We start from the raw sequence: 26,212 nt of genomic DNA, 5'->3' as shown, positions 1-26,212 counted from the left end.
AGACACCGAGAGAGACGCTATCAAACAGCAAGCAAGCTGCTACTTTGCTTTTTATTTTTCGTTCGTTCTTTCCTAACCCCTCTTTGCAAAGCTGGAGCCACCCCGCGCGCCCCCAGGCCGGTGCCACGGCTGCAGATGTGAATTTGGTTCCTGTGGGGAGAACGCAAGCTTCCCCCGGGCCTTGGCACATTCTCCCACTCTGAGGTCATTCCGTAGGTGGTCAGAAGGGAGAGCACGCCTGGAGCCTTCCTGCCTCCATCCACTGGGGAGGGAGGGAAGAGAGAGAAGCGGGCGGGAGGGAGAGGAGAGGGAGAGGGGAGGAGCGCGAGGAGGGAGGGAGACGCCGCCGCCAGCACACCACCAAGTGGCACCGAGCAGTGATAACAAACTCAACTTAAAAAAAAAAAAAAGGAAAAAAAAGAAAAGGAAAAAAACTTCCCCAAGTTGCAGCCAGAGACGTGCGGACGTGCGGGCGGAGACGCAGGCCAGGGAGTGTGGGTGGCCCTGAAGTCCCCCGGCGTTCTCCAGCTGCTCTCCCTGGCCAGAGAGCTCAGACTTGAGGCTGACCAGGCCCTGTGCCCCTGGATGTGCAGGAAATGTACTGCAGGCTGGTTCGAATTCCGGCTCAGACCCCTTGGGCGGCCGGTTCCCAAGGGGGCAGGACCCCCTGGAGAGGGGGGCGCCAGGGGGCGTGCAGTGGGGATTCATACCCAGTAACCAACATCACTCCCCCTTCCCTCTCCCAGCCCCCTGGCCCTGAGGATGTGGACAGATCCCACCCACTCAGGCCCAAGACAGCTGGAATTTACTTGGGGGAGAGAATCTCTCCCCACCTCCCTCTATTCCTCCCCACTGACCCTAGGCTGATCTAAAATCAAGGCACCTTCATCCTTTATGATCGACTTTTTATTAAGATTATAAATTTAAACAAATAATCTGAACAGTTTTACCCGGTGATATACAATTCAGTATGCACAAAAATACAGGGGAAATGAGGGAGAAGGGCCGAAAAAGGAAGGTTGGTAACTTGTTTTGGAGTTCACATGGTGCTGATGGCAAAGAACCAGAGGGGCTGCAGACCAACCCCACCTTTTTACAACAAAAGGCTTTTTAAATTAAACAAAATCTATAGAGCTGAAGACACAGACGGGATTCTCACAGGCTCGAACAATGCTGGTTTCATGAAATGCAACCAAAGGCTGAATGAGGGCAGTGCAACTTAGAAGCACACACACAAACACCACAGCTGACCAGGAACTTAGAGAAAAGTCTCCAACGCAGTCGGCGGTCCCGGCCCCTCCCTCCCTGGGGGCCTCCGGGGATCCAGGTGAAGGAATCGACTTCCTTTTTTGTTTAGTGAGGACCGCAGTGCTAGGGCATGATGGGAAATGTAGTACACCGTGCCCGCCCCCCACCCCTTCCCCAAACAGTGTCCGAAGAGTGTCGGGGTGTCAGGCGCCACCCGCGAGTCCGGGAGACGGATGGAGGAGGGGAGAACGGAGTCAGAGGGGCGGAGAGAAGAGGGGTTCAAGACACCGCCCTGGGAAGAAAAAAAAAAGTTGAAGTGTTTTCATTTCTGCCTTCTCATTTTGAGAACTTTGGAGTCCGCCCCCAGAGAGGAAATGTGACCCAAACGTCCCTTTCGGAGATAGAGTTTGCCTTTGTTTTTGCTCAGGATTTCACAAGACCCATTCCTCACCCCACGGAGGGACTCGAGAGAGCGGAACGTCGAGCTTCCCGGGTCTGACAACTGATTGGAATCTGCGTCCCGGGCCCTGCGCCCTCCAGCGCTGCGCCCCCAGCGCGCCCCGGCGGCCCAGGCGCCCTGCCTCGCCCCCGGCTGCCCGGCACCTCCTCCGGGCAGCAGCCCTCCCTCACGTGGCAGGCTCCACGCTAAACACCACTGCAATCACTACAATAAAAAGAAAAAAAAAAAAGAGTAGGAGAAACACAAAGCATACTTAAATAGGCGCTTTTTCTCTCTGCAAAAATAAAGTCCAAGATTTTAGATTTCTTTTTTTATTTTACAATTTATAAAACATCAGCCGCCTCCCCCTGTTTGCCCCTAGCTCAGCCCCGAGTGGCCCGGCGCCCGCTAGCTCCCTCCTCTAGCCCCTTGGCCAAGTCTTTGTCTGGCCCCAGCCCCGCGGGGCCCCGGGTCCTTGTGCCCTCGGGGGTCCCTAGAAGGCGACAATGGCTCGAGTCCAGGCGCCGAGGCTGGCGAGCGCCTGCTTGGCGCACAGCTGCCCGTTGAGCGGCGGCGGCTGCTCCGAGGAGTCCGGCTGTCGGCTCACCAGCCCGGAGAACCCCGAGCCAAAGATGGAGATCAAGTTTGAGATGTTGGACGCGTCCGGGGACGAGTCCGGGCAGAAGTCCTCGAAGCGGGCGCGCTTGCAGGGGGCAAACGGGGCGCCCCCGGGGGGCTCAGCCCCCAGGTCGCCTGCGTCCTCCTCGTCTTCGTCCTCCTCCTCCTGGCCAGGGTAATATTTGCGCTTGCAGCCGGTGGTGGACGCCAGGCCCGGTCCCGGAGCGCCTTGGCCACAACAGGGGCAGTGGGCGGAGGCGCAGCAGTCCTGGTGCAAGTAGCCGTTCTCCACCGTAGTCACCACGTGAGTGTCCAGGTCCAGCACGGTGGTCTGGCTGCTGCAGTGCACGCCGAAGTCCGAGGGGGCCGGGTACGCGCTCCGGTAGAAGCCGGGGGAGGAGGCGGGGGCCGGGGAGGCGGGCGGAGAGGCGGCGGCGGCGGCCGGAGGGGCGGCCCCTGGGGGTGCAGAGGGCGCGGAGCAGGCAGCCGAGGCGCGAGGGTCCCGCAGGCAGAGCGCAGCGGGCGCGGGCGGCGGCAGAGGCAGCGGCAGCGGCGCAGGACCCGGCTGCAGCGGCTCCAAGGGCTGCCCGCGGTGGGGCGCGCCGTGAGGCGGCTGGAGCGCTGCGCACCCGGGCAGCTCCGAGAGCGCCCCCCGCGCCGCCCGCGGGCGACCCGGCCGCCGCCGCTGCCGCGCAGCCCCTGGGCGCCGGGTGCTGGTGCTGGTGCAGCTGCTGCTGGAGGTGCAGCTGGTGGAGCTGGTGGAGCTGGTGCAGCTGGTGCCGGGCGGCCGGCTCGCGCGCCTCCGCGTCCCCGCCGCCGCCAAGTTGGAGCGGGCCGAAGTCAGCCGCGCTGGCCGGCATGCCCGGAGCCGCGTACCCTAGGTGCTGGTGTTGGTGGTGGGGAGGCTGCTGCTGTTGCTGCTGCTGCTGCTGGCGCCGGTAGAGCTCGGCGTAGCGCTCGCTCAGGTAGAGCTGGCGCGCGTTGCGGAGCACGTAGGACACCAGGAGGTTCTTGTGCAGCTTGATGCCGCCGCGCTGGGTCCGGGAGCTGTGGATCTTGCGCAGGGAGATGCTGATCAGGCTCTGGGCGTCCAGGGCGCACTCCATGCTCCCGCGGAGACCGCGGCGGCAAAGCAGCTGCCGCCGCTGCTGCTATTAGTGCTGCTGCTGTTTCTTCCTCCAGCCGGGCGCCTGGGCGCGCCAGGCAGGGGGAACCGAGCCCGGGTCAGCGGGTCGGCTGCGCTCCGAGAGGCGCTGCCACCATGCGCTGCGCGCCACCCGCGGGCTCGCGCTCCCCAGACGGCGCCAAAGCAATGAGCCTGGGCCGGCCCCGGCCCCAGCTATTTAGCCTGGTGCCCGGGCCCCGCCCCACAGCTGGTGAGCCAATAGAAATGCCCAGAGCCTCCCGAGTGACGGGTGCTGCCCGCCCCAGGGCCACCAGGCTGGCCAATCAGACCAAGGCGGTTCCTTTGTGCTATTCAAATACGGAACGGACCCCAGGCTTCCAACGCCGCTGCTGCCTCGAATGTTCTCCTGGGGCCGCCGCACCGCGCGGGACGCGGAGCCGCTAGGGCCGCGGGCTGCCACACGGGTTGCCTCGTAGCAGGCACGTTAAAGCCCGCGGCTGCTCTCGGCTTAGCTCCTGGGAGCCGGGGGTCGGCTCACCTGAATGCTGCGGCGACGGCTCCTCCCCCTTCCGGACGACTGGGCCTCACCTGCAGCAGGTGCTCGCGCGTCCCCACTTCGGGCCACGCGGCGGCTCCTCTTTCTCCCCTGTCGGCCCCCAGGTGACCTGGGGGAGCCTAAGTCTCTGCTAGTGGGGCCGCCGGCTTGACACTGAAAGACTAAAAGGGAGAGAGTTTGGAGGTATGCTCCACTGCAAAGAGTTAGGCCTGACTCCCTGACATTTGGGCCAGGGGCCTCTGGGAATGCGCATGGAAGGACTATTCTCCCCATTTGCCTGACGAAAACAATCAAAACGTAGTGAATTTTGATCTCTGATGAATAAAGTTCAAAGCATGCCTCAGAAAAGTATGGACCTGCAACCAGCTGAGGCCAAAGGCGTCCCTAAAACAGGACTCTGAGTTTCCTAATCACCAGTTCTGTAACCTTGCCTTCCCTGCCTAACTAACAATAATGACAATAGGGAGTATTATTACAGGACTGCTATGGGACAGGCCCTTCGCAGAAACGCCGGGAAAGCCTCACTCTAACGTTAGTAGAGCAGGGGGCCTGCGGCTCAGAGGAATAGAGTGACTTGGAGATCACACAGCTCAGATTTGGGCCAGGACAGTGAGTTCCAAACAGAACGTGAATTCCAAGGGTCAAGGAACTTGCCAACTTAACTTTTGTTGACAGTTTTCCTTCTTATCCTGAACCATTCAGGGGCTACCTTCTCCCAGCTGGGGACTGAGACAAAGGGAGAAGGGAGGGACAGGATTCCTATTCCTGGGGCTCTCCATCTGGACTGGAGTCCTGAAGGGGGGTGACTGCTGCTTCCAGGGGCTCCAGGCACCTGCACAGGCAGCTTCTTGAAGCCCGCAGGAGGTTTGCCTGAGGAAGGGCCCATGAGTGGGCCCTTAAAGGGTCTACAGAAACTCTGAGAGCTATGCAGGACCTGGGGTTGGGATGGGGGAGCCCACCAGTAGGCTTCCTGCTGTTTCACCTCTTCCTTGAGGTGGGAGTGAGACCCACCTTCATCCCTTGGTGGGAGTGAGACCCACTGGCTCATCCTGCAGTCTCTGTGTCTGCCTTTAGTCTTCAGATTTCCTAAAATTTGTTTCCTTAAACAATTTTGTAGCATCTACTTAGTGCCAGGCATCAAGCAGGGAAAGAAAGTTTGAGGGGTATTTATCTCATTTTTCACATGAGGACACTTGGGCACTGTTAATGTAAGAGACTTTCTCAAGATCCTAGTGCTGTGTCCTTTCTATGTCATCTTCGAACAATGTCAGACTGATCTGGGCCCCTGTGACCAGTAGCATTTTTCTCAGCTCCTCCCAAAGATGCCAGGATTGAAATTGTAGGGGGACTTCAGAGAAAGAAAGGACATGTTACCTACATTCTTTTTTTTTTTTTGAGACAGAGTTTCACTACATCGCCCTTGGTAGAGTGCTGTGGGGTCACAGCTTACAGCAACCTCAGACTCTTGGGCTTACGCAATTCTCTTGCCTCAGCCTCCTGAGGAGCTGGGACTATAGGCTCCCGCCACAAAACCTGGCTATTTTTCCGTTGCAGTTGTCATTGTTGTTTAGTTGGCCCAGGCTGAGTTTGAACCCACCACCCTTGGTGTATGTGGCTGACACTGTAACCACTGTGCTACGGGTGCCGAGCCCATGTTACCTACATTCTGTTGGTGATCTGATGGCAGGGACCTCCAGGTCTGTGGAATTTACTCATGTGACAATGCCTATAGGAATAAAAATATGTTACCCCTCATTTCCCTGGTGCTTGTCTTAAAGGCACACAAAGGCTTTGTTAATTTTTTTTTTGAGACAGAGCCTCATCATGTCACCCTCGGTAGAATGCTATGGCATCATAGCTTACAGCAACCTCTAACTCCTGGGCTCAAGCGATTCTCCTGCCTCCACCTCCCAAGTAGTTGGGACTACAGGCACCCGCCACAACGCCCGGCTTTTTGTTTTTATTTTTTTTTTGGTTGTAGCCGTCATTGTTGTTTGGCAGGCCCAGGCTGGATTTGAACCGGCCAGCTCAGCTTCGAATGTGGCTGGTGCCTTAGCCACTTGAGCCACAGGCCCCAAGCCAGGCTTTGTTAATTTATGTTTGAGGTTTATTCACCTTTGAGCCACCACTGGCACGCACAGGGACTGCTCTTATTGGCACATTGTCCGGCACATTGTATTATAAATGTATTAGTAGGGCGGTGCCTGTGGCTCAGTCGGTAAGGTGCCGGCCCCATATACCGAGGGTGGCGGGTTCAAACCCGGCCCCAGCTGAACTGCAACCAAAAAATAGCTGGACGTTGTGGCAGGCGCCTGTAGTCCCAGCTACTCGGGAGGCTGAGGCAAGAGAATCGCTTAAGCCCAGGAGTTGGAGGTTGCTGTGAGCTGTGTGAGGCCATGGCACTCCACGGAGGGCCATAAAGTGAGACTCTGTCTCTACAAAAAAAAAAAAAAATGTATTAGTAATGCTGATTTGGGGCCTTCATTCTGTCCTTGCCCAGTATTTACTGGAGAAACCAGGAGTTTACATGCTTTTCTTGAGGTAACACACCAGGAAGAGATAGAGTCAGAATTTGATCCTACACTTACCAGTTTCCAGGACCAGAGCTTGTCGTTAGGACCCTCGGAATCAGCTTCTGCTGTCGTGAAGCAGAATCTGGTTCTTAGAGACCAGCTCATGGTAAATGTGACCTTGATTTGACTGGCCCCAGCTCTTTTTTGCCAGCTGCTCTGGGAGCAGGGCCTGCAGGAGCCCACGAAGAAGCAAATATTGGTCCCCATGCAGTTTGTCATTCATAGCCTTCCTTAGAGTTGTGCCCCAGAAAACAACACTGGGGCCCCAGATCGGGGGGTCTGAGTGGTGATGGAGGTGGATCTCAGCCACAGCCAGGCCCCTCACAGTCCTCTACCTGGACTCTGCCAGGAGCTGGGTTTTGAGCTCCTCCAAAGCTTTTCCACTCCCTGGGGCCAGCAAGAAGTGGTTCTGCCTCATCTGGCCCCTTCTCTGGGCCTTCCTGTTGGGGGTCCACACTTGGTCTTGCCTTCTTTCTCAAGAACCCAGAGGTGCGCTGGTGGGGAGGGCTAAGCAGTTGTCTAAACTGATAGAAACCCTTGATCTTTTTGGGGGTGGCATGGGAGAGGGAGTTGCACAGCTGTTGTAAGAAAACCCTTGCTGAAGGAGGCAAAGGAACAGCTGAATTGTTTGGCGCCCCTCAGAACCAGTGGGCCTTTGGGGACACAGTTGGAATTCATGAATGTTTATAGAATGGATAAGCCGCACCCAAGGCTTCTGTTGGGATGCCCGATGGTTCTGGGTGGGGAACCATAGACTGTTCAGGGCAGTGAGTGTGTGCACGTGTATATGAATATCTGTGTACACACGTGTGTGGGGGTCCTTGGCTCTGCACCCCATGAAGGGGGGTAGGTCCAAACGAGACGAGGCTTATTGGATGAAGGGCTGGCTTTATTTGGGCACCTGAGAGAGGTTGAAGCCCTCACCTTTCCCCCTGGGGCTGAGGAGATTACATCTGGCTCTGAGTCACCATTCCCTGGAGGGAGTTAATTAATGCCTCAATATTTACTGAGTGTCTGCTGGGACAGCACAAGAAGAGGGATCTGGAACCACTGAGGACCTGGGCTCCTGTCAAACCCCAGGTGGTGTCAGCCCCACATCAGAGCAGCTAACATCTCACAAGGGCACATATGCCTGTGGACGCCTTCTGGTCACCCAGGCTTGGGGGTAGGTGGCAAGGTTAGGGGGCTTCCTGCCAAGCGGTGGGATTGGCCCCTTTGGCTCCCGAGGGTTGCCTTGGGGAGAGGGTGCAAAGGCAAAAACCTGAATTGGGATGTTGTGTTGCGGGGAGCAGGAGGAAGATTTGGGATTCATGCATTCATTCACTTGTTCCTTTGTCTGAGAGATATTTCCAGAACTCTCCTTTGGAATCCCTGGGAATGTGTCAGGGAATAAGACATAATTCTGCCTTCAGAAGGCCACGCTGCAGAGGCAAGCAGGCAGGAGAAATAGATGAAAAAATGCAGAGGGGTAAGTCTGTAATTAGGAGGGCAGGTCTGGGGTGAAGTGTGGGGAGGGAAGATGGATCCCAAAACTGCTTCCAGGGCTTCCTGCAGAAAGCTAAGACCTGGAGCCCAAGAAGGGGGAGGGGCTTTCCAGAAGCAAGAGAGCAGAAGGCCGGCAAAAGGTCTGGTACACGTATACAGTAGGCACTCAACAAAGAAATACTTGTGGAATAAATGGACCAATGCACGTAAGTAAGCAGAAGACATTTTAGAGTTGAAATGGCTCTGAGGACAAGGCTACACCACCCCAACTTCCAGATTGGTAAACTGTGGTCCAGAGAGCAGGGGCAATGTGCTCAGAGCTGGACCAGAGCCCAGGCAACCCACTCTCTGTGCAGCCTGAGCTGCCCCAGGGCTATCTCTGTGACTGGGGGCAGGGGCAGGGGTGGTACTGAGTCCCAGGTCTTTGGGCAGCTGGCAGGGAAGGTGGCTGTGCATGGCTGGCCTCGGGGGTCACTCTGAGGCAGGAGCAGTTTGCCGCAACCATGAGGGCGACTCTGTAGCGTTGGGCCTGGAGATGGGGGTCCCAGAGGCGGGCAGCCTTCCCCACTCTGTAGGCCTCACAGCTTGTCACTGGTCCAGGTGGATGTTAATGACCTACTAACGTCTATGTTTTCCCACTGTGGTCCTGGGCAACAGGCCCAGTGCCCAGAGAGCCATTGCAGCCCCTGCCTTCAAGGACCTTCAGCGTAATGAGAAAGACTGACAGTGGTTTGGCTTTTTGTGAAGTTCTTGCTCTTGCCAGGCACTGGGCCAAGTCTCCCTGAATCTCCACACCAACCTTGCGGCTGGTTTGGTTATAATCTCCATTTCATTCCCATTCCCTAGTCTTTCGGATGAATTCTGCACTTGTCAGTGGAATGTGCATAGGGCACAGATGTGATCTCCCCACTTCAGGTCTCTGCCTGAGCACCTGTCACAAGCTGGGTGTCCACTTGCTTCTTCCTTCATTCAGGAGCTATGGACTGAATGCTGGCCGTGCTATGCTCAGCCGTGAACTCCAGGCAGATCTCATTACTCAAAGCCAGGCTGAGGGATACTTTTAATCTCTTGGGCCAAATCTGATTGACTGGTAGTGTCCGCCTGAAGCCCTGGCTTGGAAGGGATTTGGCACATGCCCTGTTTGGTTAGTGATGTCTCCCGAGGGCTCAGGGAAGCTTGGTGGGTAGCTGTCCTAGGCTAAGGATGGAGTGTCTATCCGAGCACTTTGGACATCTGGGTGGTCTAACACATAGAGTGGGGACCAGGGGTTTGCAGAAATGGGTTCCAACTCCAGATTGGCCCTGTTATTCCTAGGTACTATGAGTTGCCTGTTTTGGGCCTCTATTTCCTCATTTGTCACGCGGTCCAGGAGGTACATAAGCATCAAATAAGTCCAAAGTGTTTTGGAAAGTTGCGGGGCACTGTGAAGGGATCAGTAGTGAAAAGAAACGGAAACTTTCCCTCTTTTCTCTTTTCTCAAAATCCTGCCAGAAGCTCAGCCTGCTGCGTAGGCCAGAGTGAATCCTGGGCCAGGCTGGGCGTGCCCACGTGTGTACGTGTATATGTGTATGTGTGGTAGGGGGGTTGCAGCTCAGCAGTCCCTGGCTTGGAGTTGATTTTATAACTTACTTAGTACAGACCTTTGTCCCCTTCCGGCTCAGCTGAGAGCTTCTAAGGAGTGAGAATCTCTGTGGATCTTAGGAACTAAATTTTGGAATTTCTTTTTTTCTCATTTGAGCAAAAATGAGCTGGTATATGTGCCTCTTGCCTTCCTATCTCCCTGCTCCACGAGTATAACTGGAGTCACCATTGTGCCAGATGTAGGACTAAGTTTAACGTGAATTATTTTTTATTAATCTCCCAAACAATCTAACAAGGTGGAAAGCACCACAATTCCCACTTGATAGTTGAGGAAACTGAGGCCCCGCAATCCTTGGCTCTGGTGCCATCCTCTGCTGCATCCATCTGTGACCAGCTGCACCCTGGTCCTTTTGGCCATTCATTCATTTATTCACTCATCCTTTCATTCTTGCACAAATATTAAGTGCCTGCTGTGTGCTGGCCTCCGTGCCAGCACCCAGAGCCACCACAGTCCCTGCTCTCATGAACTTTATTCACCTTCCAAACAGGAAATAACAAAGAAATAAGTGAGCAGATAAATAAACAAGCTTGCAAGGAGGGTGATCAAGGGAGCAAGCTGGGCTTTATCAGGTGCCTTAGAGAGTGAGGAGAGTGTCCTGCCTCCCAGGTGTCCCAGGGCCCCAGCACTGCTCCAGGGGACCTACTGCTGGCCTCCCCCACTGTCCAAGTCCCGGCTACTCAGGGCCAGGCTCCTCAACGGTCTCTTCTGAGGCCCTGGCTTACTCATATCCCTTCCGTTCCCCACACTGGTGAATTTTTAATGCTGTGTACATGGAATAAAGTAGAGTTTTTGTTTCTGTTTTGAGACCATTTCTCAAGAAATCATTTCTCCAGTGTATGCGTGAAGAGAGTGAGAGAGACATCCCAGTGAGTGCTGTTTGTCCTCAGTTCATCTGCTGAGCTCTCTCTCTCTCTCTTTTTTTTTTTTTTGTAGAGACAGAGTCTCACTGTACCGCCCTCGGGTAGAGTGCTGTGACGTCACACGGCTCACAGCAACCTCCAACGCCTGGGCTTACGCGATTCTCTTGCCTCAGCCTCCCGAGCAGCTGGGACTACAGGCGCCCGCCACAACGCCCGGCTATTTTTTGGTTGCAGTTTGGCCGGGGCTGGGTCCGAACCCGCCACCCTCGGCATATGGGGCCGGCGCCCTACTCACTGAGCCACAGGCGCTGCCCTCTCTCTTTTTTTTTTGAGACAGAGTTTCACTTTGTCACCCCTCATTAGAGCTATGGCGTCATAGCTCACAGCAACCTCAGACTCCTGGGCTCAAGCAATTCTCTTGCCTCAACCTCCCAAGTAGCTGGGACTATAGGCACCCGCCACAACACCTGGCTATTTTAAGAGACAGGGACTTGGTCTAGCTCAGGCTGGTCTTGAACTCGTGAGCTCAGGTGGTCCGCCCACCCCAGCCTCCCCGAATGCTGGAATTACAGGCATGAGTCACCGTGCCTGGTCCAAGCTCTTTTTCTTGTTTCATTTTTAAAAAATAGGGCCAAGTGGAATTTTGGTTCGGGACCTTGTGCCAGTGACAGGACAGCAGGCAGGGCCCTCGACATCCCTGTCCTCACTGAACCTGCTCTTGGGAGCTAGGGCTTATCTTGGTTAGATGAGCAAACTGAGGCACAGGAAGAAGTTTCTGGGCAAGATGTGCCACTAACGAGTGGTGAATTGGGGGCAGAATTCACACACATACACGTGCACACCCCATGCTCAGGGCTAAGTGAGCTGTCCAGTCACAGGTCTGGCCTCAGGAGACCTGAGAGAGGGAGGGAGCCTCACCTGTGACCCCTGGGGGGCTGGGCAGGGGAGGAGGTGTGCAGGTAGGAGAGCGATGGTTTGTGGCTGGTAATGGAGGCAGGGCCTTGCCCCAGAACTGACCCAGGGTGTGGCAAAGTGTCTTGCATGGGTCCTGTGTAGTGGCTCCCAGTGCCCTCACCTTACTTTATTTATTAAGCACTTACTGTGTATGGGCACTAAGTTTTTTATGTGAGTCATCTCATTGAGGCCTTGCAATAGAACCTGTGATAAGGTTCTCTAATCATCATGCCCATTTCACAGACTAGGAGTTTGAGGTTCAGAGAGGTTTAGTGACTGCAGTTTGCACTGGTTTGCTTCTAGAGCTGACGCTTGGAACCCTGAGTCTTGGAGAGGTGGTTGGCAGGAAGAAGAAGGTGGTCTCTGGAACTCTAGAGCTCAGGTTCACGAATGTCTGTACAAACTTGACAACCTTCCATGCTGCCTCGGTTCATCTTTTCCGGCTGATTTCACTGGTTTCTAGTCTCTGCCCATCGCTGTTTCTCTAGGGACACCTGCAATGGCCCCAGCCTTGGAACCTCAGCTCCCCTCGTGCTTCCTTCATCTTCCCTGTGGCAAGGTCTCTCCCCAGTACCTGGTTTTCCTGCTTGGCAAGGGGGACCTTTTTAATCCTTTGCCTCATAAGAACACGGGAGTGACTTTTAGAAAGAACTGTGAGAGTTGGGCTTTGCTTTGCCACAGTAACAAATGATTCCTGAATCTTAGTGGCTGACCTGATACAAGTTTCCTTCTTTCTCACATCTCAGTCCAATGTGGGTCAGCCCCTGTCCTCTTTGCTTCCACCCTCACAGAGCTTTTAGCTTCCAGCCTGGAAGACCGGGGTGAGGGGAGAGTGTGCAGATGATCGTGGCAGGATGTTTTAAGTGAAATCCTTACTGGTGTTCTTCCCTTACGTTGACCAGAGCTGGTCATGTGGCACCACCTAGCTGCAAGGGAGGCTGGAAAATGTCCTGAGGTGTGTTCAGGGAGCAGATGACCCAGTTCAGTGAATACACAGCTTTTTCATTGACACAAGGCCTTGAAGAATGCAAAAGAGGAACTTTGGTTTGTGGATCACAAATACAAGCTCTAATGCTCTTGGCTGGTAATGGGGGTGGGGGTGGGGAATTCTCATCAAATGGCTACCAAGAAGATGTTTATTTTTAAAGCTATCTGTCTTCCCCACTAGACAGTAAATTCCCTCAGGGCAGGGCCATAAGTCTCTGTGCTTGGCAGCATCTTTAGTCCTTGGCAAATAATAGGTGCCCAATTAGTGTTTTCTCAATGAACAAACATTGGCTACATGAAAGGATCTTGATGAACAGCTTTTTTAGCTTTGCATATATCAGATGTGTACAAAATATATTTTAACATCAGTCTAGCATGTAAGTCCCTCTTAAAAAAAAATGTTTTAATTAGTCTCGCCCTTACGCTAGGGGTGAGCACAGTTCTTTAATCAACAAGCATCATTCATTGTTGAGTCACTCATTGATTCTGGGATGACCACAGGGATGGATTGATTCATCCTCAACAGGTATTTGTTGAGTGTCTATTATGTCTGAAACTCTTTCTAGTACCTAAGAGAAGGGACAACAGCCTGCATTATACTCAAAGAGATAAGGCTTTTCCAAGGTAGCAACATCAGACAATATTTAATTCTATGAAACCACAGCTTGATTCTCACCTGTAATATCATACACCGATTTTAATCTATTCCAAGGCACCCACCTTCCTGCTATGTCTAACAGCTCCGAAACTGAGACATATCTTACCATTGATAGCACTTTAGATTTGTCAGAGTCTAGATATTTAACTCATGAGACTAATCAATGTTTATAAGGCAGGCACATCAAGCAACATACCTCATCATCCCACATTTAGTGACTAGTTCTGTTCCTGGGTTGGTTAAGGTAGCCTATTAGGGAACAATTCTTTATTGAGAAATGAGTCTATAGGAGGCCAGACAATTAAGTTTGTGAACTCATCCTAGAAAAAGTGCCATATATCTCATTGCTGAATATTGCTACAGTTACCTTTGAGGTTCTTCCCTTGGGAAGCTATGTACTGATGCCAGTGCCTAGTGCACGCTTCAAAGCAATTTTGGAACTCTTTTTCTGGAATGGCCATCAGAGCTGTCATGTTACTACCCTTGATGTCCTGACTGTCATCAAAATGTCTTCCTTTCAATATTTCCTTTATCTTCAGGTAAAGAAAAAAGCCGCTGGGGGCCAGATGAGGTGAGTAGGGAGGGTGTTTCAATGCAATTGTTTGTTTACAGGGTAAAAACTCCTTCCTAGACAGTGCCGTGTCAGCTGGTACATTGTCATGATGTAAGAGCCACACCTTTCTCATGCCAAGATGTTCAGTTAAGATTTTCCTGTTTCTCTGTCGATGTTTACTTGGTCTGCTACGCTTCTTACAGTCAGCCGACAATCGTGATGCACAACTCGATGGATTTTTGCAATGTTTTTGTTCGTTCTGCTTGTTACTGGCCACCCTGACCTCTCTTCATCAGTGATGCTTTCTCTTCCTCCTGAAAAATATTTTATCCATTGGTACATGGCCATTTTCTTCATGGCATTATTTCCAGAAACTTGGACTAACATATTCCTGATTTCACTTCCACTCTTGCCAAATTGAACAAGAAAATGTTTCTGTAGTCCTAGTACCCTGGGAGGCGGAGGCGGGTAGATTGCCTGAGCTCAGGGGTCTGAGACCAGCCTGAGCAAGAGTGAGACCCATCTCTACTGAAAAATAGAAAAACTAGCCAGGGGTTGTGGTGGGCACCTGTAGTCCCAGCTACTTGTGAAGCTGAGACAAGAGGATCACTTGAGCCCAAGAGTTTGAGGTTGCTGTGAGCAGAGATGCCATGGCACTCTACCCAGGGCATAGAGTGCAACTGTGTTAAAAAAAAAAAAATTTAATGTTTGTTTGTTGCTGTAATTCAAGTTCCTACATTCTCATGATGGCACGCAAAAACATGCAACAACAATAACAAATGCCACTCAGTAAGACATGACCATACATCACCAAACACACTGTGAGACACTGATATACTGAGGTTATGATCTCTTAATGAGTTGTTTGTACAGTGCTATCAATGTAAGTGTGTGGTGGCAAGTTCACAAACTTAATTGTCAGATGACATACTAAGCAGTATGCTGTAGTTCACATCTGGATTTTAGACATTCCACAAGGCACTTGTATTATCTCCATTTTACAGATTTAGAGACCAAAGCTTTTCTAGAACCTCTCATTGAGAAGCTGGACTTCCACTCCAAGCTGTCCTGTCCCAGAGCTTCTGTTTTGGATCATTCCTCTGCCGCTCCACATGGACACCCACCCCCAAGGTAGCCATTAACCCCATTTTCCAGATACAGGACCTGAGGTGCAGAGGGCTTACCTGCTTTGCTGAGATTTACAAAGTAAGAAAGTGGCAGAGCTGGGGCTTGAACCCCACTCTTTTATTCTCCAGAACCCAAATGCTATTGACTCTACTCTTCTTCATCTGGCTTCTTGGTGGCCTTGAAAATGAGGCTGGACTGACAGGGCAGTGGTTCTGAAACCAAACCTGGAAAGGAAATTTGTTTGAACCTCTCCATCTCAAGGGTTCTGGACAAGAATGCACCAGGCTGGTCTTGGGTCAGCTAAAAGGCAGCCGATAAAATTAGTAATCCTGGCCTTGCTTGCAGCACCAGCGGGGCCCCATGAGGTGAGGTAAGCCTTGTAGCGAACACTTTAGTGGGGCTTATACAATTCTGGAAACTCAGCTAACTAAATTTGATTGTTAAGAAAGTGTATACTACTGATAGTGGGCTTTTTTTTTAGACAGTCTCAGTATATTGCCCACAGTAGAGTTCTGTGGCATCACAGCTCACAGCAACCTCAAACTCTTGGGCTTAAGCTATTCTTTTGCCTCAGCCTCCCAAGTAGCTGAGACTACAGGTGCCCGCTACAATGCCCGGCTATTTGTTGTTGTTGTTGTCATTGTTGTTTATCAGGCTCAGGCCGTGTTCAAACCCACCAGCCCTGGTGTATGTGGCCGGTGCCCTAACCACTGAGCTAATGCGCCAAGCCTGATAGTGAGCTTTATGGTGAACTTCTGCATGCAGGTTCCAACTCTTCTCTGTTGAGGAATAGCCTTGTAGTTGGGATGGCATTGACTCTGCCCCCAGCTCTAGCTTTCCCCACCAGGCAGCAGGGGGACAACCCAAGTCTAACACCAGCTAGCACAGAGTTCAGATGCCATTAGATTCTTGTGAGGTAGGAGTTGCCATCAATCCAATTTTACAGAGAAAAAACTGAGACTCAGAAAGTATGGCAGACTGGAATATTGTTCAATAATTATTCACTCTCTACTTGGGGCAGAGTAAATGTCCCTGCCCCACTGACTTTGGTCTTTGCCATATAACTTGCTTTGGCCATGGACTGTTGATAGAAAAGACAACAGACTTCTTTTTCATTAATTCATTAATTAAATTTCAGGTTGATGTGAGGGTACAAACAACCAGGTCACAATATTTGAATTTGCTAGGTAGAGTCCCTCTGACAACAGACTTCTTAAGAGGAGGCCTTAGAGATATTGCCTTTTTTCTATTTTACCTCTGCTATGTTTGTGACCTGTTATGACAAAATATATACCTTTTAACCTACAGCCTGGAACCGAGTCCAACTGATCTACAACCTGAAATCAAACTACCTAGTTGACACAACCTACCAGGCCAATTGCAGTCAATCTATACACCCACAATTGTGAGGATAAATGTTTGTGTTCGAGATTGTTTGTTACACAGCAGTATTATGGCAAAAGCTGACTGCCACATAAATGTTAAGTGACTTACTTAAGGCCACACATCTAAAGAATGGAAGAGCCAGAGTCTAGAATTTTGGCCTCCTTGGACTCCCCATCCAGTGCTTAGCTGGAGGCTTTAGGAAAACGCAGCCAGGGATGGGAACAGAACTGGGAATAGGGGTTCTTTGTAGACATCATGGACTTTCTCTACCTTGCTTTTTTCATCTGTCTAGTGGAGATAGTAAACCCAATGTATGTAGACACAGCTCTGTACTCCTGGCATTTTATCTCCATATGCAAGTTTTGGAGAATTTTGGGAGAGAAAACCATATACAGGACAACCTCCAATCTTTTTCATCTCCCTACCCTGACCATCTCCTTAAGTTCACCTAATTTTCATAGACTGGAAATGCACCATGTGTACTCAGTGGAAGTTCTTTATATTGATCATCTCTGTGTGTTGACCAGTTTGTTACAGTCCCTTGGAGGGACTTACGGAGGTTCTACTGTTAGCATTTTTTTCTGTGTAAGGAGACTTGGCAAGACAAATAGAGATCCTCAAAAGTTTCTCCCCTTTTTTTTTTTTTTTTACATATACACATATAATTCTTTATTTATTTTTTGATGGAAAGAACACTTAAAGTCCACCCTCTTAGCAAATTTCATGTATACAATATAGTGTTGTTAACTATAGTTACGAGGCTGTGGCTGTACTTTATTTTTTTTTTTTTTTTAATTTTTTTATTAAATCATAACTGTATACAATGATATGATTATGGGGCATCATACACTCACTTCATAAACCATTTGACACATTTTTATCACAGTGGTTAACATAGCCTTTCCGGCGTTATCTCAGTTACTGTGCCAAAACATTTACATTCTACATTTACCAAGTTTCGCAAATACCCCTATAATATGCACCACAGGTGTGATCCCACCGATTCCCCTCCCTCTACCCACCCCCCCCCTTTCCCACTTCCCCCTATTGTTAAGTTGTAGCTGGGTTATAGCTTTAAGTTTCTCCCCTTATCAAGGACCATTTATCTTAAAGTCCGTCAACTTTTTGTTAAAAGAATCTCTTTCTTGGGAACTTAATACCTTTTAGGTAATCTATGGGTATGAATTTTCCTTTCAATATTTCTTTGGCTGTATTCCCTCAGTTGTAGTATGCAATACTCTCATTTTCTTTAACATCCAAATAGTGTGAAACATCGAAATGGTATGTAATTTCCTTTTGAATCCCTTCTTTACCTTTGGAGTTACTTGGAAGAGAGTTTTCAAATTTCCACCAAGTTAGATTTTTAAAAAGAAATCTCTAGCTATTAATTTAACAATTTCATTTCACTGTGTTGAGAATGTATTTTACTTTGGAACTTGTTGAAATTTTCTTTGTGCCCTAATACCATGATTATTATTTAAAATAATAATGAGATTATTATTTTCAAGAGTATAAGGTCTTGACAGTTCCAAATACCTGCAAATACTTATAATCCAGGTAGATGTAATCATTCCCCTTTGCCCCTTGGTATCATCTACGAATAACTGAAAATTCGGGTACATTTAAGAGAAAATGCCCCAAGGGGTAGCCCAGCCAGGTGTCTGTTGCTTCTGAAGGGATGGGTTTTGTTGGTTGGCTCCTGCAGCGTTGTTATAACAAACATGAATGAATTCTGCAAATGGGGGGTCCAACTGGAAGAAGCAGTTAATTAATATTTGACTCCTGCTGGGCATGTTTTGGGGGGGGGTGAGGAAGCTGATTTTTGGTTTTCTGGTGTATTCACTTGTTTGCTTTTCCCTCTGCTAATTACTGCATTATTGCTCTCCAACACTCTCCTCTTTGTTGACAAAATTTGTATTTTAAAGTGATCTGGAAGATAGTGAAAGACTATTTGGCCATGATGAAGTTTTCACAAACAAAATGATCCTTCAGCTTCTTGTATAGTTCGGGCCATTTCCTGGTCCATGTAGAGACTGTTGCCTTTTTGCTGTGGTGTCACTGGTGGTTCGATCTTACCTGATGGACACCACAGCTCTGCTATAAGTAATGAAGTTTGTGGAGTAGCAGTCACCATCATGTGTGGGGCTCTCACCCTAAGCTAAATACACCATCTCTAAATGCAGGAAGTGGGACTTATACTTCCCCATTTTCCAGATAAGGACACGGAGACCTGCCCAGGTCAAGCCAGTGGTTCTCAAATCTGGCGGTGTCTCAGAATCACACATGGGGCTTGTTAATCATGCAGAATCTTGGGAGGGAGGGCAAGGTCACACTGACCCAAAACTTGAGTCTAATCCAGATTTCCCTCTTGCTTTCCCTGCCAGAAGAGGAGAGCACTTCCTGCCTCTGGGGGCAGCTGGAGATTCTCCGGGTTTCAGAAAGAGGGAGCGGCAGAACCAGGCGAGGGCCCCTCAGGGAGGCCACCACCTTGTGTGCCATGCTGGGGCCCTCCTTCCCTATTCACCCAGGAGTACCTGGGACCGACTGAGCCTCAGCCAGCCTTCTGGCCTCCTGCCTCCTCTGTCACGTCCAGGGTGGCAGGACTCCAGCCTCCCAGTTTCCCTCCTGAGCCAGGCCTGCACCAAGCCCCAAGGCCCGAGGAAGACTTTGGAGGAATGCATGGTCTGATGGGGGAAAAAGTCGTGGCCAGCTGCCTCCCCGCACTTAGGTGGCCTTCCCCCACCTCAGCAGAGAATGCGGTGGAGTGAGCTCTCAGCCCTTCTACAGGTTCTTAGTGACTGGAAGACCATCCTCTTTTTCCAACCTTCCCAATGCCCCTTCCTCCAGGAAGCCTTCCTTGATGTCACCATCAGCACCATTCATCGATCTTTGCCCCTGTGGCTCTGAACATCTTTACTTAGCAAACACTCATAGGTCTGGGCTGACAATGGTATCTGTCCTTTTGTCTTTTGCCCCCTCCATGGTGCCTCCTGGGAGGGGGAGGCTGTGGTCAGGGACACCCACTTTGGAGGCAGAAAGACCCAGGTCTGGTCCTGGGACCTCCTCTGGCATTTTTCCCAGGGGCCCAGAATAAACAATTTCTCCTTTTGTAGATCTCTCCCCCTACACCCACCCTCACAATGGGGGCAGCAGCTCGGCCCTGCCTTACACCTTCTGCTCTCCAGTCCCAGTTCTGCCCCAGCCCACCTGGGAAAGTAGGCTGAATTATTTAACTGAGCCTCAGTTTCCTCACTGATTAAACAGAGGTAAGGAGAGCACCGGTTCGCAGGTGCTCAGAGAGATGACACAGGGGCTTGGCATGGGAGAGCTTGATCAGTGCCAGCCCTTCCTCAGCAACAGCCTCCCTGGCAGCGTCTTCCTTTACCCCCTTGGTCAGCCTCAGGATTTGAAGGCGAGAGGAACCTTGTTCCTCCCCATCAGAAAGAAAAGAGGAAGAATCACGAGCACCACTGCCCCTGAACCTGGCTACTGTCCTGATAGACGATCCCCCAGAGGCCACCTACATCCTGAACCCAACTTATCACATAGGAGAACTGAGGCCCTGAGAGGAAAGGGAACTAGTCAGGGTCACACAGTGTGGCCCTGGGGGTCTCCTGAGTCTGACAGGATCATCCAGGAGTCTGGGGAGTGCGGAGCACCTCAGAGGCCCCCTCTGCCCCACCCGTCCAGTATCTCCTGTGTGTGGTCATGTTTATTAAGCAGCTGCTCTGCGCTGGCCCTTCTGATGTGCACCCATGAGGGTGTCCGGTGGCCTGGTGACAAGTCAGGATTTGCAGTCAACTGCAAGTCACAGAAACCCAAATACAATGGCTTTAACAGGAAGCACCCAGCCCTGCAGGTGGCCATAAGGACTGGGGCAGTGTCTCAACATGTCTTTCTGGCTTTTCTAGCACGTGGCCTTCATCCTCATGGTACGAAATGGATGCTTCGCCTTCAGCTATCATGGCAGCATTCCAGGCCGGAAAACTGAGGTGGAGACTGGGGAAGGGTGAAGAGCAAAAGACAAAAGGCCCCTGCCCTGATAAAAGGAGGTGAGTTCTTCCTTTTATCAGAAAAACAATTGCGTTTCTGGACATTCCCAGAAGGAAACTTCTAATTTCATCTTGTTGCCAGAATTGGGTCAAGTGGATTGGCTAGCTGCAAAGGAGTCTGGGAGGTGAGAATTTTTATCTAGGCATATTCACCCACTTGAACAAAGCCAGGGTTCTTTCTGTTAGAAGGGAAGCTAAGGGTGAAACAGACACCTGGCTGGCCAGCGGTGTTCTTACCCTTAGGGGCCACTCCTGGCCAGCATTACATTTGGACCTTTTTGCTGTAGTACAAAGTAGGAAGTTGCTGGAATGTGCCCTGGAGGGAGCCCCAGCTCTCTCTTACCAAATCCAGAGGTAGAGTCTTGTGGTCAGTATGGTGCCTGGTGCATAGTGGGGGACCATTCAGTGTTTAATGGGACTCAGTGGATGAGTTTTTAGATGACAGCATTTCCAGTGTATTTACCGTGAGTCAGTCTAGCTTTTGCATTGGTTTACGTGAAGCTTTAAGTCTGGAACTTCACTAAATGCCTTCTTAGAGGATGTGATGGTGTGGGACATGGGCAGGGTGGCTATAGCCCTCCTGCCCCTTTTGTAGGGGGCCTCAGTAATGCACAGAACTTAGTCCCCTTCATTGGGATTTGTGCTCTGCCTCTGAATTGGGACCCCCTCTGTGACCCTTAGAATCAGATAGATTGGGGGCTGCCCCCTTTGTGGACAATGTCACTGACTCCCAGGTGCCGGAGTTTTCCCTGTGTCACCCCCAGATGCCCACAAACAACACTGAGGAAGGCTGTGCCAACACGGCCCCGTTCCACAGATGAGGAAACAGAGTTGTCATTTGCCCAAGGTCCCAGAGCTTGTGAGGCACAGAGCTGGGATCTGAACCCAGGTCTGTTCAGTCCCAAAGTAACCATGCTCTATCTATTTTATGAAGCAGCAAATGGTTATGCCCCTCGCTGAGCTTATGGCCATGTTTGGGGACAGGAGCCTTCCCAGTGGTGGAAAGCCAGATGTGGGTGGGGGAAAGGTGCAGGAAGAGATTCTGGGTGTCAGAGCTTTGCTCCAACATGTCATCCCTGGGGGAGGGCTCAGTGGCCCCTGCCCTGAGCCTGGCACCCCCCTGTGCTCCCAGCGCTTGGAGCAGACATAGGGCCCAGTGATCGGCTGGTGCTTGCCAGAGGCAGTGTTTCTCTCTTTCCTTCTTCCTTTTTTCCGAGACAGTGATCTTGGCTGTGGCGCCGCATCAGCTCTATGGGAAAAACTTGTTTTTGTCGGTAAACTCTGGTGCTATGACTCAGAAGACACCCAGAGAGCAGCCTCCTGGTGTCAAGGGGCTGCTCTGCTAATGAGCTGATGCTTATAAAGTGCTTTGAAGACGAAAATTCCATGCGAGGGCTGGAGGTGTGCGCCACTATTTGGGGGAGAGGATGAATCAGGAGAATGAGATGGTGGGAAGGGGGCAGGATCTTGTGAAGAAATAGCTCCCTGAGACCCTTGGGCTGTGTGGTGAGGCTGGCTGTGTGCGGTGCTGCTGATGCAGGCGTCTGTCTGGGCAGAAGCACCAGCTGCCCTTTTGTTCAGAGCAAAACACATCTGAACTGGGTGGGACATGCTGCTTAGGTTTAGTTTTGTTGGTAGTGGGGGTGGGAGAGGTAGGGGTGAGAGGTGGAGGGAGGAGAGAGCGTTGGGACTTGGGTGGCCCCTGCCCTCTAGACTGAGATTGTCCAGACTGTAAGCAGCTCCTGTCATTCACTCATTCAACAAACACATCGACCTGTGCCGGGCACTGGCCAGGGAACAAAGAAGGCAGTCCCTGTCCTTTGGAGTTTATGGCCTGGAGGGGGAGATGACATCTAGCAGATGAAGACATCAACCACCCTGCAATTATACTTGTGAAAGGGCAGAGGAGGAGAGACACCTAAAGTCATGGTGCAGGAAGCAGAGCTGTCCCAGCCCAGGCCCGGGAGTGGCAGGAAGCCCTTCCTCGGAGCTGCGGCTCTAAGGAAAGAGTGGGAATTTCCAGCTCCCAGGCAGAGAGAGAGAGAGAGCAAGTGCCAGGCAGAAAGAGTGGCATTAATTAATACATTGATTGATTAATTAATTCCACAAACCTTTACGGAGTACCTACTACATGCCATGCACCCGGGATATAGAGGCATATACGCTCTTGTTCAGTGCGCTGGGTGGATGGAGAAATTAGGAAAGGGGAGTAGAGGATGGCAAGGAGGGCAGAGGTGCCTAGAGAGGCCCTGACAGGTTGTCAGGCACACATATAAGGATGTGGACAGGGAAGGCCTTTCTGAGGAGGTGCCATTTCAACTGAGGCCTGAATGATAAGGATCCAGCCACAAGTAGACTTGGGCAGTGCAAAGGCCCGGAGGCAAGAATGAGTTAAACGTGATCGAAGAACCAAATGCGGCCATTGCAGCAGCTGCAGAGCCATAGGATGCAAATTTAGCAGGGGCTCCTCATGAAGGGCTGTGCACTCTTAGCATTAAGTTCACTGCAAATAGAGAAACTACTACAATGGCTTAAAGACAGGGGATTTTGACTTAGCCATAATTAGCTGGGGCTGATAGTCAGGGGCTGGTGTGTTGGCTTATAGATGCCCCCAGACACCCTGGCTCTTCCTAGCTTCCTTTCTTTTCACTCCTCAGTGTGGGGGCCTTGTGCTAGCATTTGCTGCCTCATGGTCACAACATGGCTGCTGCACCTCTCCAGGGCTTGTGTCCATGTTCCAGAAAGGAAGAAGGGAAAGGAGTAAAGGGCCAAAGAGCAAAGGGTGGAAGGGTTGGGGCGGTGCCTGTGGCTCAGTGGGTAGGGCTCTGGCCCCATATAACGAACGTGGCGGGTTCAAACCCAGCCCCGGCCAAATTGCAACAACAAAAAATAATAGCCAGGCATTGTGGTGGGTGCCTATAGTCCCAGCTACTTTGGAGGCTGAGGCAAGAGAATTGCCTAAGGCCAGGAGTTGGAGGTTGCTGTGAGCTGTGTGACGCCAAGGCACTCTACCAAGGGCCATAGAGTGAGACTCTGTCTCTACCAAAAAAAAGGTGGAAGGGTCTTGCCCTTAATGACTGCATCTCTTTATTTGGAAAGGGAGTTTCTCCCCGGGGACTTTTATTCTACCTTTTTGGCTAGAACGGGGTTACATGGCCACCTTGAATGGCAAAGGAGGGTTGGAGAATCGAGGTTTCAAATGTGCTCTCCATAGTAGAGGAAGGAACGGGAGAAGGGCTTGGAATGCCTTTTGGGTTGCCAATCCAGAGTGTTGGCCAAAGGCCTACAAGGACCTAGTGGGGAGGGACAGAAAGCCCAAGAGTGGGGAGGGATCAGGCTAACAACTGTGGACTTCATTTGGAGGGCCAGAGGGAATCATGATGGCTTTTCAGGAGGGGTGATATGGTCAGATTTGTACTGAAGCTCTGTTATTTAAACTGAGCACCCGTGACGTGTTGCCAAGGATGGTGCATTCCATGTCACCTCAGTTGCTTGACTGGGGAGTATGGAGGGCTCATATGAAGTCCCAACTCCTCAAAGGGTCTCCAGCCCCTGGGGTCTCTCTCCTAAGTCTCAAACCTCCTTCCTGTGCCCTGGTTGGCACCCACCAGTCATCCACAGATGGTTCCTGGCTGTCCCACGTTGTCACATCAGGATACAAAATGGAAAGTGACTCACATTGGCACCTCTCCTCTTGTAAAATGCCCAGCACATCCATCATTTTTAGTTTTTCTGCTACAGCTGCCCCATGAGCTGGGTGTACTATGACTTTCTTTCATTGATGGGGAAACAGGTGCAGAGAAATGTGCACCTTGGCCTGAGTAAGGAAGGGCAGGGCTCAACCTGGGGGCTCTGACACCACCCCTACCATTATACCTGGAGAGATGCCCACACTGGCCCTGGCATCTCCACCTGTCTGTTTAGGGTAGAGGCGCCATTCTCTTAGGGATGATTCAAGGGTCTGGGCGGCCCTATGTAATGAATCCGATTTTTTTGCCACATTAGGGGAGGGTGCAATTTTCCAGACATGACTCATGCTTTTTCACTGAGGGGAGACATTGGGCATTGGGTGTCATTGCCCTGGGAACTCTTCCTTAGACATAGCATAAGCAAGGCTAGGTGGAAGGGGTGTGAGTGTGAGTGTGTGTGTGTGTGGTGTCTAGAAGACACCTAAGACCTGGGCTCTGTCCCTGGGGGGGTTAACATCTAGGCCTGCCTCCTTAGAGCAACTTGCTCTGATTTGTGGTGCCACTTTGGGCAAAGCCCCTCATCTCTCTGGGACAATCTTCATGGGGATGATGAAGGGGTTGGTAGGGAAAGTTCTGGGTTTTCCCAACCTACCCATCAAATTCACCCTTCACAGTTCAAAGATTTCATTCCATTGTCTACTCTCTATGTGCCTTTGGCTCGGAAAATCACCTTCCCTGTAGCCCCTGCTGTTGTACTCCTTTGAGCCAACCCATCACAAGTAATTATGTCTTTGTGCAATTAAATATCCCATGTCTGTCTCCTTGCCTGGACTGTGTGCCCGGCAAAGGCGAGAACCATGTGTGTCTTCACCTCTGTCCTCTAAGGGAGCAGCCCAGGGGCCAGCACGTAGTAGGTGCTTACTAAATAGAGGAGCGGGTGTTAACTGTTCTTGCCATTGGGAGAGGCAGCTGCTGGAACGAAAGGAGCCACAGACGGGCCGCAGGCGGCCAGCACACCAAGCCGCTCCCTGCGGACAGCCGCGGAGGCTCGGGTTTCCTGGGGTAGCACCCAGACGCTCCCCACTCCCTGCGCCCATGCCGCTCTCCGGAGAGAACTACAGTCCCCAGAAGGCCGCGGGGCCACCGGCGCTCGCTCCGCCCCGGCGTCGCGCCGCGATGCATCCTAGGAGCTGTAGTTCAGCCCCGTGGCCCGGGCGCCGCCCGCGGGGATGAGCAGGGTACCAGCGGGGTTCTCTGGGAAGCAGGGCCCCCTCTTCTGAAGGATCTCCATACGCCTCAGGCCCTTGGCATGAACTCTCACGACGCCAGGGACTCCGGGATAGCTCTGTCCCAAATTCGGGGACCCTTTAAGAGGCAGGGCTGGGTTCCCGCCCCACCCTTCGCGCCTCCATCCTCCTCTCGCAAACATCACCCCGGGCACTTTAAAACCCTTGATCTCAGTGAAACCTTTGCAGTCTCCTTTGGTCAAGCAGTGACTGCCAACTATGTGTGGAACCCTTTGGGATACATTGCTTAAAGTCGGGGGGGCGGATCACAGACGTTAAAACATCAGTCACCCTCCAGACGCCCCCAGCGGAGATGGGAGGGCGGGGTCTGACTGAGGCCAGCCTTGCAGCGGACGGTGACACGCGCGCTCTGGGCTCGGGTTAGCCGGGTCTGGAGCAGGGAAGGGTTTTCCACCGGATGAGGGAAGGCTCAGTGTGAAGGCCCGAGGGACCTGGGCTTTGGGGAAGGGAAACTGGGGGCTGGAAGGTGGAGAGTGAGGGAGGGGCCAGCGGGAGAGGTGGTGAGGGGAATAGGGGATCATCCAAGGACCTGGGAGCCATGGCAGGAGTGTCTGTCAGATCCCCAAATCCAATGTGTACAATGGACTCGCTGGCAGAGTGGCCCCAGCTCAGCCAGGGGTCAGTGGAGGAGCCTGGACTAGGTCTTGGCTTGTGTTTAGAGGCAGGAGGTTTCTGCAGGCAGGGTTGTAGTGAGAGCTGGCACAGTGCTGTCCTGGGGCTGTCCCAGGAGCCAGGTAGGGAGGCAGGGGGTGGGAGGAGAAACTGAGACCCTCACAAATTTCTGCCGAGTGAGCTTCTGTGTGAGATCCAAGAAAAGCCTTTTCCTCTCCCAGACTCTTCAGCTGTCAGGAACCCACCATGAGAAACGGGGGAGGGTCATTTTCACACCCTCCCCACCAGCCCAGATGTGGCAGAAGCAGAAAGGATTTAGGCCAGATGTTGGGGGTCTGC

At 51.8% G+C, this 26,212-nt stretch overlaps 1 protein-coding gene across 1 annotated transcript; it reads right to left on the bottom strand.

Annotated features, from left to right (window-relative positions):
• Positions 1-897: 897 nt before the first annotated feature.
• On the bottom strand, positions 898-3,620 carry IER5L (immediate early response 5 like). Its single transcript, XM_053575534.1, is given in 3 exon segments — positions 898-1,540; positions 1,700-2,957; positions 2,959-3,620. Coding segments are annotated over 2 exon segments (1,230 nt in total). The 5' UTR covers positions 3,412-3,620; the 3' UTR covers positions 898-1,540; positions 1,700-2,180.
• Positions 3,621-26,212: the final 22,592 nt, after the last annotated feature.

This window comes from Nycticebus coucang, chromosome 2 (genome assembly GCF_027406575.1).
Source record: "Nycticebus coucang isolate mNycCou1 chromosome 2, mNycCou1.pri, whole genome shotgun sequence".
Classification (NCBI taxonomy): domain Eukaryota; kingdom Metazoa; phylum Chordata; class Mammalia; order Primates; family Lorisidae; genus Nycticebus; species Nycticebus coucang.
The sequence above is the reverse complement of the archived record's forward strand: the minus strand, read 5'-3'. Positions and strand labels throughout refer to the sequence as shown.